The 13,770-nt window shown below is 44.2% G+C and overlaps 1 protein-coding gene and 1 long non-coding RNA gene across 3 annotated transcripts in view; one reads left to right on the top strand and one right to left on the bottom strand.

The window, feature by feature from the left end:
* TBC1D31 (TBC1 domain family member 31) overlaps positions 1 to 3,275 on the top strand; it is a 60,837-nt gene extending 57,562 nt beyond the window's left edge. For both annotated transcript variants that reach the window (XM_024129407.3, XM_024129410.3), the window contains 2 exons: positions 1,070 to 1,162; positions 2,891 to 3,275. In XM_024129407.3, coding sequence (XP_023985175.1) covers positions 1,070 to 1,162; positions 2,891 to 3,024 — 227 coding nt within the window. In that variant the 3' untranslated portion in view covers positions 3,025 to 3,275. The remainder of the gene's footprint in view (positions 1 to 1,069; positions 1,163 to 2,890) is intronic.
* LOC102996731 (uncharacterized) overlaps positions 1 to 13,770 on the bottom strand; it is a 30,258-nt gene that overhangs the window by 13,248 nt on the left and 3,240 nt on the right. The gene's annotated exons all lie outside the window — the stretch shown is intronic.

The following is a 13,770-nucleotide window of genomic DNA, read 5'->3' as shown; positions in this document are numbered from 1 at the left end:
TTAAACAACACACACACACACACACACACACACACACACACACACACACACACACACACACACACACACACACACACACACACACACACACGTTAGCTGAAGCTCTTGAGCCCAGGTGAAAGGCAGGCATCATCTTCATGAGTCAGTGTGACCCGAGCAGTCTGGGCCTGACTTATGGAGGCTTGGATCCTGGTGATGGGAGTAGAAAGGAAGGGACATCCTAAGTGACATTAGGATGAAAAAATCAAAAAGACTCTGATGTCTTATTGGATGTAAAGCTGTAGGAGTTAGGAAACAAACAGTAAAAACGCAGCTGAAGGGTGAGTATAAGTTTTGAAGTGAGGGGAGTGATGTTAAAAAAAAATAGGAGGTGGCACCGGTTAGGTGTGGAACGCTGCCATGCTTCCTACTCTAATAAGTCCAGGTAAAACTTGCCTATCGCTTGGGACGTCCCTGGTAGTCCAGTGGGTGAGACTCCATGCTCCCAATGCAGGGTTCCATCTCTAGTCAGGAACTAGATCCCGCATGCTGCAACTACGACTCTGCATGCCGCAACTAAAGATCCCACATGCCACAACTAAAGATGCCACGTGCCGCAGCTAAGACCCAGCCCAGCCAAAATAAATAATAAAAATATTTAAGAAAACAAAACAAAACTTGCCTATCGCTGCTTCTGGTCTGCTGTATATTGTGATCACGCCTTGCCTGGTTAAAGCTGGTAGTGATCAGCTCACAGTTGTCAAGGAAGGTTTGCTAATCACATTTACTAGTCTCTCCCAACAAATGTTTGGGATCTCTATACTAACACCTGTATTTTTCAGTTGTTTGTTGGCTTTTTGTTTTAGCTAAAGGTGTTTTTAAAGTACTTTACCAAAACTTCAGCTCAGCTCTTAATTCTCACTAACTGTACTTCCCTTGCCTATTGAATGGTGACAGCATTCTTCCCAAAAGAGAAAACTAAGGGGCTTTTTATCCTTGGCAATTTTAATTCACTAGGGACCATCTGGAGTTAATCATGGCTTTCTATCCACTCCCAAACATTCTCTGTTTTTTCACTTTTATAACATAGTGCCCACGTGCCAAGATGAATGGGTCGCCTCAAGCTGTTTGCCTAGAACCTCACAGTTAAAAGACATTTCTGAAATGGAGTCCTTGACACAGAGTAAGTCAACAAACAAGAAAGATGTCTTCTGTCATGTTCAATTTAGCAATATTTAAGCAAGATTGTGGCTTAACTTATATTGGTAGCATGTGGAGACCATTTTCCCAGGGCATTGATCATGGAAATCCTAAAGTGGAGTCAGCAAGATTCTCAAGTTTCCAGCTGGGGAGAAAAACTGGGTCAGTTTGAACCCCAAGTAAAGAAAGCTTGCCAAATATCATTAGTGCGACTATTTCTCTAGCACCAGCACTGCTGCCCAAAACAGAGTTGGAGGCTCCAATAGAAGTCCGTCACTAACTAAATTAATGATATTCATGACTATTTTTTTACATCCTCGTGAAAATCTCAGGATTAGTTTTCAAAGCTATTACATATTTGAATTTTCTCAACTCTTATTCTGGGCTGAGTTCCCTCCAACAACCATTGGAAACATGTGTCTGCTCTGGGCCCTGAGATGGACTGCGGGGCCAGCTCGCTCAGAACTGCTGAGGGCAAGTGGCTCCACGTTGATTAGTTGCCTTTTGATGCCTTGACTTGATTAACTGTAGGTTTTTGTTTATTTCTGGAAGGGATGGGATGGAAACATCTTACAGAAATGCAGTCACAGCATTAAGCCCATAAAGGAGCTAACAGTTTCCCCAGTAAAGTACTTGATTTGTTTTTAAAAGGAGGGGAGGGGACTGGAAACTCTGTTAGACTTTATTTCAACCAACTTTTTCAGTAAAACTGTCATATAAGTGAAGCAGAATTTAACAGTGTGTTTTGAGTTCTTTTAGAAGAACAGATTTGTATATAATGTCCCCAAAAGACCAGCTTTATAAGAAATATACCTGATAACAAGTCATGAGTTCCAGTGTTGTGTAAAATATCCTTGCTAATTCATACTCTTACGTGCATCTCTAAATTCTGTGTCAGGATGTGAATTAAACCAAAAGTCATGTGTAAGTCAAATGAAAGGACAGGAGATTCTCAACTGTTCTGTATTCTGACACGTCAGAACTTTTTAACTAGATAGTTCTAAATTTCAAAATCCAGTTGAGGACATTTGGCAAGTTTCTCATTTGGCAGCAAAATAAGAAAAGCATAAATGTTTTATTCCTTGGGGGGAAAACAGTTTTCAGAAATTGAAGCTATTTGAATATGTAACTAAGTTTCAGAGAAGTATATTTTTAAGATGCTTCTTTTTTGAATTCTAGTATTTACTAGCCCCTCTAAATCAATGTGAAATGACTGTTACACTTGGACACATTGTAATGCTCTAATCTTGATTCTGGACTCTCCCTGTGTTGGCCACTATAAAAAGCACTTGATTTATTTATTTAAACATTAGGAGAAGTGGTCATGGTGTGCATTTCACAATATTAATTTTGGCACCTTGGAATTTTCTCATTACAATAAGCACCATGGTGAAGAAACTTACTATTGCAAAGAACTCAAATTCTCTCTTAAACAAGCTTTCTTCCTAATTTAAAAGGTCATCTGTATTCCCAAATCAAAAAAAAAAGCTACCCAAAAGCAGATAAGTTCTCTAATAGCATTCATTCAATTCTACAAATAAATATTTGACTTGTAAATGGAACCACATGGGCAGGTAATATGTTAGGCTTTTTGTTTAAGAAGTTTGGTTTTTAGAATATTCATTTCATTATTGATTTTTTGCAACGTATTTACCTTTAAACACTATACCATTGCTAAAATTAACTGTTAATTTTAAATTTTGTTTTCAAGTTTTGTTAAACCAAAGAAAAACACGTTGGGACACCATGGAATGGGATCTTATGGAGAGAGTGAGAAATCTCCGCCAGAGACTTGCCACCCAGGCTCGAAACAGATGTCAAACGCCTCATCTTTTGGCTACTTAGGAGGCTGGTCACCTTGAGAGAGTCAAAGAGCGAGATACCTATTTTGCAGTCAATGACACTGATTTTCAGATTATTTATTTTAAATTCCTATAAAGATCAACCTTTTGTATGAAAAATATGTGTGGGGGCTTCCCTGGTGGCGCAGTGGTTGAGAATCTGCCTGCCAATGCAGGGGACACGGGTTCGAGCCCTGGTCTGGGAGGATCCCACATGCCGCGCAGCCACTAGGCCCGTGGGCCACAACTACTGAGCCTGCATGAGCCACAACTACTGAGCCTGCGCGTCTGGAGCCTGTGCTCCGCAACAAGAGAGGCCGCGACAGTGAGAGACCCGCGCACCGCCATGAAGAGTGGCCCCCGCTGGCCGCAACTAGAGAAAGCCCTCGCACAGAAACGAAGACCCAACGCAGCAAAAATAAATAAATAAATAAACTCCTACCCCCAACATCATCTTTAAAAAAAAAAAAAATATGTGTATATAAAAATTGTGTTCTCCTTAATTCTGGTGCTTTGGGACTTGTAAATGGCTTATTGTACTTTTCACAATAAAAACAAATTTTGAAGCTTTTAAAGCTTTGTATTAGGCCCTTTCAGGTTCCGAGGACCAGCATAAACCTCAGGAACTTTAGTGGATGAGGTTTTATTTTAAAGGTGAACGGAGAAATAAAGAACACGACGCCGACCTCAGCAGCTGTGCAACCAGGACTGAGCCTGAGCTCAGCAGCAGCGCCAGAGCACAAGCAGTGAGGGGAGGCCCACCTGACAGCCCCTCTGCCCCCAGCAGCTGGTCCTCCCCTCGTCCGCGGTCCACCGTACCAACAGCACCCGGGCCGCTGTCTCCTCTTCTCCTGACGGCACCGGCTCAGCTCCACAACAGGGCTGCTCCCGGCTTCATCTTGGCAAATTACTTCCCTGAACCCACTTCTAAAGGGAGAGTAGAAACAGCACGTGGTCTTTGATGTAAAGATTAAATAAGATCATGTATATAAAGTTCCTGATACAGTGCTTTTCCTGGTATGGTGCTTAACACACAGCACACAGTACGTACGAGTGTTTTGTTTTGTTTTGTTTTTTGGCACAAAGCATAACCTTACGGTAAGCCAAATGCTCTCTTTTGTCCACAGTCCTAAAAGAATACCCCGTAATAGGACTTCCCTGGTGGCGCAGTGGTTAAGAATCCGCCCGCCAATGCAGGGGACGTGGGTTCGAGCCCTGGTCCGGGAAGATCCCACATGCCTCGGAGCGGCTAAGCCCGTGCGCCACAACTACTGAGCCTGCTCTCTAGAGCCGGTGCGCCACAACTACTGAGCCTGCGCTCTAGAGCCCGCGTGCCACAACTACTGAGCCCGCGCGCCTAGAGCCCGTGCTCCGCAACAAAGAGTAGCCCCCGCTCGCCGCAACTAGAGAAAGCCCGCGCACAGCAACAAAGACCCAACGCAGCCAAAAAAAAAAAAAAAAAAACCACCTCAGATTACATCAGGAAAAACAATTTAAAAAAAAAATACCCCATCATTATGCAAGGCATTGGTTTCCCAAGAGCACTTTCATCAGCCTCATTTTCTTTGTCCGTTTGTTAGAAGCATACCTTCATGGGCCAGGCTGGTGTGTGTATGTGGCAACAAAGTCACAGGATATAAAATATTTCCGGTGTGATGGCAACTTCGGTGAGCTAGAAATTGCTCACCTAAAAGGATTTGAATTCTAGGGGCTCCCCTGGTGGTCCAGTGGGTAAGACACTGCCCTCCCAATGCTCAGGGCCCAGGTTCAATCCCTGGTCAGAGAACTAGATCCCACACACATGCCGCAACTAAGAAACCCACGTGCCAGAACTAAAGATCCCATGTGCCGCAACAAAGGATCCCGCGTGCTGCAACGAAGATCCCGTGCAGCCTAAATAAATAATTTAAGGAAAAAAAAAGCATTTGAATTTTAAAATATTGTGATTCTGCCAGCCAGAATCAACTGTATATTGCCCATTTTTGACCTCTACTTCAGGTCCTCTTTTACTAGAATTTACATCCATTCAGATTGGTTTTGCAAACTGTGCGCGTGCGCGCACACACACACACACACACACACACACACACTCTTTTATAGTATTATAATATTTTAAACTTTTTTTAAGTTTCTATCCATCCAGTGAAAGTGGGTTATACATACTTTCAATCACATGAAGTTCTTTTTTATTACATTCTTCCCTCCAGTTTTCCCTGAGCCTGCAATTCTCCCAACAGTAATCTTGATAAAGTCACTGGCTTAGCAGAGAGGTAGTTGGCTGAGTCTCATAAGTCACGTGGGATTGCTTGGCATTTCAGAGCTTATCACATTTAATGAAATCTATGAAATACATTTCTGATTATCTCTTCCTGCTTCTTGACAGTATATCCTCAACCTGACCCCAATTTCTTTCTTTTTTTTTTTTAATATTTGTTCATTTGGCTGCACCGGGTCTTAGTTGCAGCATGTGGGATCTAGTTTCCTAACCAGGGATTGAACCCGGGCCCCCTGCATTGGGAGCACAGAGTCTTAGCCACTGGACCACCAAGGAAGTCCCCCAATTTCTTTATAATATAAATTCTCTGGGAATTGAATGAAGGTTGAGCTTGGCTAAAATTCTTCCCACACTGACTACATTCACAGAGCTTTTCTCCAGTACTCCCTTGAGTTAGTTGGAGAAGAGCAGTTCCTAAATGCCTTTTCATATTTATCACATTCATAAGGTTTCTTTCTGGTTGGACAAATATGGGGCTTCAGCTAAATCCCTCTCCACATTGACTCCACTTAAAGAGTCTTCAGTATGAATTCAATGGTGTTGAATAAGTTACCAACTTGGTTACAGGCCTTCTCACACATTCACAAGGTTTTTCTCTGGTATAAATTCTCTGATGTTGAGCAAGATTTGAGTATCTGCTAAAGGCCTTCCCACTGTGACTCCACTTTGACCGTTACAGCAGTAATGGTGGCTACAAAGACTGCCAAAGTGTTAATCTATTAGTGTGGGTGCACTTAACACAGATTCTTAATGTTTAATCTCAGATCAGTCTGGGTCCAAACAGGAGGTAAACCACGTAATTTGAACAAGAGAAGTTTAATGTAAAGAGTTAGTAGGCTATGATTGATAGGGCAGTAAGTATAAAAATGCTACAGGGTGCCTAGGGCTGAGGGACAGTACCCAAGGAAGGACAAACTCGGAAGGAGGTCCCTCCCTCCTCAAGGCTCAGGTTCAGAGCACACTGGCCAGCAGAGGGGTTGCTGGACTGCCCAGGCCAGAGCTGGCCCACCTGCACAGGCAGCAGGAAGGAAGTGGCCAGGGTGCAGGCGATCCAAGGCTGCCAAGGGAAAGCTCGTAGGAAGCCAGGACCCCGAGTGTTGCCATAGCCATGTGTGGCCCGGTTGGGCCATGTTGGCAAGGGGAGGGTCACGGTGAGACAGGCTGGGACCTGGGACCCTTCGCTGCAGTGCTTGCACCTAGGCAAATGTCTCCTTGATCGACAAAATACAAAGGAACTATAAGGGACTAAAAATAACTGTGTGCATGTGCAGTTGGGGCAAATTATGGACAAGATACAAAAGGACCAAAAAAACCCAACTCCCACTTCTAAAGAGCCAGAAGCAAAAGCAGGGTGTCAGGAGCAAAAAGCAGCATTCTGAGCATGCCCCCTGCACTCAACATGACCAGAGAGGTGGGCAGACACCTAAGCCAAGCCACCCCTCTGGTCTGGCCCCTGGACCCACCCCTACCTTCACCCCAGATAAGGAACCAGCTCCCCGCCAGCTTGGGGGCTGTTACTTGTTTTCACTCCCACCTGCTGCAGCAGGGGCCCCAATAAAGCCTTGCCTGAATTTTTTGTCCGGCCTCTTATCCATTTCTTTTAAGGAAGGCCAAGAACCCTTGTCAGTAACAACGGGGAACCACCCCCCGGGGCACAGGCAAACCAAGGCCAGAAGCCAGGCGCTCAGAGCGTGTCGGGGCTGCTGCTGGCATTAGAAGTGAACGTGCCATGTCCATGTTGGGAGGACCACAGTGAAGGGCTGTGAAGTCACTAAGAGGTTGTGTGCTCTGGGCACACGGCTGGCACAGAGCACCACTGGGTGTCCCCACACACTCTGACCACTGAGGGACCACGAAGCAGGAACTATCGATAGAAGAAAGAAAACAGCACGTCTGAGCTAGAAAGAGAAGCCCCATTCCTCCTGCAGTGTCCTCCCGCGCCCTCTACTGACAGCCTAACACCGTGCACACCATAAGCAGAAAGGCTTGAAGGGTCTCATCTGTTTTTGCAGAGCAGGCACTGAAGAGTGAATTTGGAGCTCAGAGGCCATAAATTGATCACAGGCACTCTTGTGCAATTGAAAGTGGCTCTAACAGTTTACTTGGTTGGTTGGCAGAAACGTGAACTCAATGTTGGCCTCTTTAATTACACAGAGATGCCAGGATATCCCTGATGTGATGTAGACGCAGGTGTGATGTAGATGAAGGCATAGGAAGGCTTGGGAAGGTCTGAACGCAGGAGTGGATTTATCACATATGAACTTCTCACTTTCTTTCCAGCTACACGCTCAGCCCCAAAGACGCTCCCTTCTTAAGGCATCGAGTGAAGGGAGTATCTGCAAATTTGAAAAACTCTGGCGAGAGACGCCCGTCAATATGCTTCCTGATTTCAGTGGGGATGATGGGATTTCATGCAGCAGAGGCCAAGTGTTAGTGGTTTAACTACCAAAGACAAACATCTACAGCTGCGGGCAGCAGAGAAGAATTATTAAGGGATTCTTGGCTATCAGTAATTGATTATGTTTTCCCTAAGAATGAAATAGGTAGGCAGCCTACTAAAATGTTGCTTGATATACGTAACAGGAAATCTTAAGATCTGGTGGCCCCAAACCTGACTTGAGTCACTGTTACTGAGCCAAACTTGGGTCCACTCGCCTGCATGCAGTTAAGCCAATCTACCAACACTGGGTCGGGGTGAAGCAAAGTGCAGGATTTAGTGCAGGGCACCAAGCAAGGAGTCCAGGCAGCTAATGCTCTAAAGGCCCAAACTTGCCAGTAGCTTTCAGGGAAAGGTTTTCTAAAGACACAGTGAGGGAGACGGGTTGTGGGGTGTGTGGTCAGCTGGTGGACATTCTTCTGATTGGTTGGTGGTGAGGTAATCGGGGGCAACATCATCAACCTTCTGGTTCCAACCCGTCTGGGGTCTACGTGCTCGTGGGCAGCATGCAGTTAACCCTTCCACCTGGTGGGGGTTTCAGTATCTGCTAAACTGCTCAAAAGATTTGACTCAGATTTTTATCTATAGCCCTCCAGGAGGAGCTAAAAGTCCCTGACTTTGTTTAATGGCTAAACTATTGTTATTTGTCTTGCTTGACTGTTTTCCTTTGTTTCTGCGTTTTCTCACTTCTCCAATTAAATTTATCTTTGGAACTTGGGGAAGGCCTAGGAAGTTAAAGCTTTTCTACAAACAAGAGGCAAGTGGAGGACATGGGGAGGTCTGTCCCAGGAAGGCCCCATAGGGTCCTGCTCAATGACATCACCATAATGGAGAGCTATGTCTGTCACCCATTTTCCAGACCTAAACTCATCCCCAGATTCAAAGCCTTTTTTTTTTTTAATTGAAGTATAGTCATGTTAGTTTCAGGTGTACAGCACAGCGATTCAGTTATACATATATAGTCTTCAGATTCTCTTCCCTTATAGGTTATTATGAAATATTGAGTAGAGTGCCCTGTGCTAAAACACAGCAGGTCCTTGTTGGTTGTCTATTTTATATTCAGTGTCTCTTGATTGAAGGGAAGACCAGGTCCCTATGGTGAAGGATTCTGCAGCTGTGAATGATACATATATATGCTATAAATAATCCCTCAGTCCTTTCCAAAGAGATCTGTTGGCACTTACCTGAAAGACTGGGTAGCAGGAAAAAGAAGACACCCAGCCCTTTCAGGGATTACTAGACATTGGCTGTAAAATGACACTAATTACTAGGGCCCACCAAAGTCAGAGCTAACAGTGGTCAGGTGAAAGAGCAGCCTTGGGCCAGTTTGAATTACAGTGGGTGCAATAAGGCCATGAAACCAACTATGGTGATTTGGGGTACCTGAATGTATAACTGGAATAAATATATTTGACAAAGGGAAGAATCTCTACACTGGTGCTATGACCCACTGAGTAAGGGTCATTAGAATAGGAAGAGCCAAGTGAAGGCCTCTGAAAGTCCTCCCTACCACGATGTTAACCCAAAACGATTATCACATCCTCAATTGAGAATTGCAGAGACCAGTGTGCTATCAAAGACTTGAAAGATGAAGAGGTGGTTATAGCTTTCACTGTTGCTGAGTCCAAGCTCCTGGTGCTTTGCTTCAGGACAGGCCAATAAATGGAGAGAGGAGTTGCTGGGGCAAGGAATAGTGACTCTGTTCACAAAGCCAGCAGACCAGGAAGACGGTGGACTCATGTCCCAAAGAACCATCTTGCCTGCGTTACTTCAGGCTTCTCTTATGCTAAAAGGGGAGGGAGTAAAGCCAAACACTTCCTGGTTCCCGTCAGCCTCCAGAGGGTATATGTTAATTTCTTCCTTCTTGTAGTCATTCACATGTGGGCCTGGTCAGGGTGTTTCCTATGAGCTAAACAAAGGTATTTCAGCTTAAGCTCATTACCTGGGAGGCAGGGTTCCCAGAGATGGACCATTATGTAAAATTTAAGCTTACAGGTAACATCCCTTTAGTGATTAACGTGTATTAATAATCGAATACAAAGGTTATTCCCTATTACAATCCCCTACTGTCAATGTCCGTTCCACAATCTTGTGGCAAAAGGGATGAAGATCGCTCTGGCTACTTACTGCTAAACAGAGGCAATGACTATTCCTTAGAATCTTTAGTCAGTCCTTTTTTATCTACAATTATTTGAACCTCATGAAACTCCTTAGCACTTTGCTGTCTAATTTGTAATTGAACTTGGGGTTTGGGTTCTGGTTCCCAGTACATATACTAAATTCCTGTGCTTCTTATTTGGACAAAATTAAACAAATTGGTTTAAGCTTCTCCAGCTATAATGAAATTACCATCTACTTCAGTTGGATAGGCAGGCCCGTTGGAGGTCAAGTCATGAACAGAGGTTAATATAATGCCCAAAGTTTTAACGTAGTTGTCAGCTGCTAGGTATTTTAAAGCATTTATAGATTCTCCTGCCCAGGCAGGCACCTCGAATGGCCTACCATACAGTATTTCAAAGGGACTTAATTTAAGACTGTTTCTGGGAGCCACTGATCCATAGCAGGGTAACTGGCAAGGCCTTATCCCAAGTTAAATTAGTCTTCTGACATATTTTAATGATGTTCCTTTTTTTTTTTTTTTTTTTCTGCGGTACGCGGGTCTCTCACTGCTGTGGCCTCTCCCGTTGCGGAGCACAGGCTCCGGACGCGCAGGCTCAGCGGCCACGGCCCACGGGCCCAGCCGCTCCGCGGCATGTGGGATCTTCCCGGACCGGGGCACGAACCCGCGTCCCCTGCATCGGCAGGCGGACTCCCAACCACTGCGCCACCAGGGAAGCCCGTGATGTTCCTTTTTAATGTATGATTCATTTTCTTGGTTTTTCCTGATGATTGTGGTCTCTAGGACGAAAGCAATGCTGTAATCCAAATCAGGGGATAATTTCCCTAAGGAGGGCTTTAACCACTTCAGAGCCTTTCTGTCCAGGTGGTATGCTTCCACCCATCCTGAAAGAGTGTCCCCACACACTGGCATGTTATCTGAAACTTCCTGCAGCTCAAGGCATTTGAGTAAAGTCCCATTTTCCAGTCCTCGGTGGGGCAGATTCCTCTATGTTGGGTCCCCGTCTGGGGAGGTCTGACAGCAGTATTCGGATTAGTTTTAGCACAAATCATGCAATTCTGAGTGACTTGCTGGATGGTCTTTTGTTAGGCCCCATTATATATATATTTGAACCCTTTGTGAGGTGGCATCTCTCCTATAATGGGAACTATTATGAATGTGCTGCAGCATAAGAGTGCCTCAGGAAACAAAAAAACTGTGCACTCCATTTCCAGCCAGGTGTGACCCAAGTGAAACCCCACTCTTTGGCCCTCTCTTTGTCCTTTTCTGAATACACTGGCTGGTATTTTGACGGGTCCATCTGCGAGAGAAGTGATCCTTTTGCCTCAGGGGATAGATTAGGTGTCCCAGCGTCCCTTTTTAACAGGATTCATATTGGTCATGTGCTTTTGGCCTTCCCTGGGGTGCCATTAGCACAGACTTCTGGTCTTACCTTTTCGTAGACCTGCGGTGGGTTGGGGAGAGCTCTGTCTCTTTTTCCGGGGTTTCTCAGGAGCCCCATCTGTAGGCTTAAGTGTGTCCTGGCGGGACTCTGAGGTCAAGCTGTTCTGGTGAAAGACTTCAGGGTGAAATCTATCAGAAAGTTAATGGGCTCATTGCCCACTGTCAATCTTACCCGGAGCTCCTGTGGGGAATTCGGTGCCTCAAGTCCAAGGGAGCCCCTGGGCCCCTTCATTCATCAGTGTTCCTCTCTTTCTACCCTGTTAGAGACTCTCATCTCTTGTTTTTCTTATGTTTTAGCCTTGGGCAGTCGTTCCTCCTTACAGTAAGGGCATTGTTTCTCCCCCAAGGTGATGGCTTATCTCTTCCGGTTACTGCCTTCTGGGAATCCAACACTGCTGCCAAAAAAAAGTGGCGTTTCAGTTTGCATCTTCTTTTCTGTTGTTCCCTGTTGAACACTTTAAAAGCAACATCTACCAATTGAGAAGGGTTTCTCCCCCAAGGTGATGGCTTATCTCTTCCGGTTACTGCCTTCTGGGAATCCAACACTGCTGCCAAAAAAAAGTGGCGTTTCAGTTTGCATCTTCTTTTCTCTGTTGTTCCCTGTTGAACACTTTAAAAGCAACATCTACCAATTGAGAAGGGTTCATTCCAAAGGCACCACCTAGTTTTTGCAACTTTCTCCTGATATCTGAGGCACTTTGCCCCCTCCTTCCCCTCCAAAAAAGGTCAAATTTATCATTCTAATATTTTCTATAGGCTTAATAAATCCTTTCCAAGAATTCAGAGAGGTCTTCATTTGTTTTGCTGGATTTCTTTAATTTTATTCAAACTCTTTTGCTTTGGTTCCCCTTTTCAAAGCCCTGCCAAGCTATACTGATTAGTAGTGCTCTAATAAGGGCATCCCTCCCTCAATGTGGTCCTAATTTGGTTCAGCTGTGGATCCTGTCAAGTGGGCTTCAGGTGTAGAGGATCCTCCCTATAAAGGAGGGTTGTGATCCTTCCAATTTAAGAAGGATGAGAAACCCAGCTGGCTGGTTGTTTGCATTTAGCCCCCTATATGAGATAACAGCAATGGAAAGCTCCCCGCCCTGGGAGTGGCTTCTGGCCCAAATTGGATACACTGTTGGGTCTTAGATGGTGATCATCGGACCAAGTCCTTGTACCCCAGAAGCTAACACAGGCTTTTCTAATTGATCCCTAGAAGGAGGGGCAGTCCTGAGCCCCAGTGTCAGGAATTGGGGCCAGACAGGCATGGAAGGTGGTGGAAAGGGTGGACATACTGGCATAATGGCTAGAGTAGGTGGGACAGCTAGCTGAGACGGAGGAGTTAAGGTCTGAAGCAACATATCCTCATTCTGATTCCCTTCCCTTCTTATTTTCCATGATGTAATAACACAAATGCTTGCACATAAAGGACTTCATCATTCTTCCCTGCTTCCTCACAAAATAGCTATAGAGGTATTCAAAAGCCACTGTAAAACCACAGATAGCAATTGATCATCTCTAACCGTTGAAAGGATGCCCTTTTGCCTTGGCATCCACCAGCTGGGATTACAGTGCAATTGAAAGAAACTTGGTTACTGCTGTGACATACAACAGTTTAAGATAACTACTAAAATTATGACCAATATCATTTACTAGGATATACCAGAATTGTAGGAGTTCCATATAGTTTCTAGAATGTGTGTATTAATAATGTTTACCCATAAGATAAAACTTCTTAGGTTGTATCACCACTTATTTGACAATGCTTCCCATGTAATTTAACATGCCAAAGAAACCTAGTTAGTTTAATATTCCTCTCTCTGAAATGGAGAGAAACAAATAATTTGAGGTGTTCCAGGGACCCCATGGAAAACCTCAAAGTTAGCTAGAGGTCAAATGAACTTCATTTAGAATTTGGTCTTTGGGAAGTCTGTCAAAAATGTCAAAAAGCTTTAAAACACTTGGTCAAACAGAATCACAGGTCACTGTGAAACAATACTCATTCATTTAACCAGTGATAATAAAAGATCTCAATGGCAAACACAGATCATTTAAAGAAACTCACAATCTATTACAAAAAGCAGTTCAAGGGGGCAGACAGCAGAAGCAAGAAGAACTACAATCCTGCAGCCTGTGGAACAAAAACCACATTCACAAAAAGATAGACAAGATGAAAAGGCAGAGGGCTATGTACCAGATGAAGGAACAAGATAAAACCCCAGAAAAACAACTAAATGAAGTGGAGATAGGCAACCTTCTAAAAAAAGAATTCAGAATAATGATAGTGAAGATGACCCAGGAGGGAAAAAAAATGTAAAAAACACAAACACATGGAGGCTAAACAATACGTTACTAAATAACCAAGAGATCACTGAAGAAATCAAAGAGGAAATCAAAAAATACCTAGAGACAAATGACAATGAAAACACGATGATCCAAAACCTATGGGATGCAGCAAAAGCAATTCTAAGAGGGAAGTTTATAGCTATAC

The sequence above is a fragment of the Physeter macrocephalus genome, chromosome 15 (assembly GCF_002837175.3).
Source record: "Physeter macrocephalus isolate SW-GA chromosome 15, ASM283717v5, whole genome shotgun sequence".
NCBI lineage: Eukaryota > Metazoa > Chordata > Mammalia > Artiodactyla > Physeteridae > Physeter > Physeter macrocephalus.
Note: the sequence above shows the minus strand (reverse complement) of the source record. Positions and strands in the feature narration are given on the sequence as shown.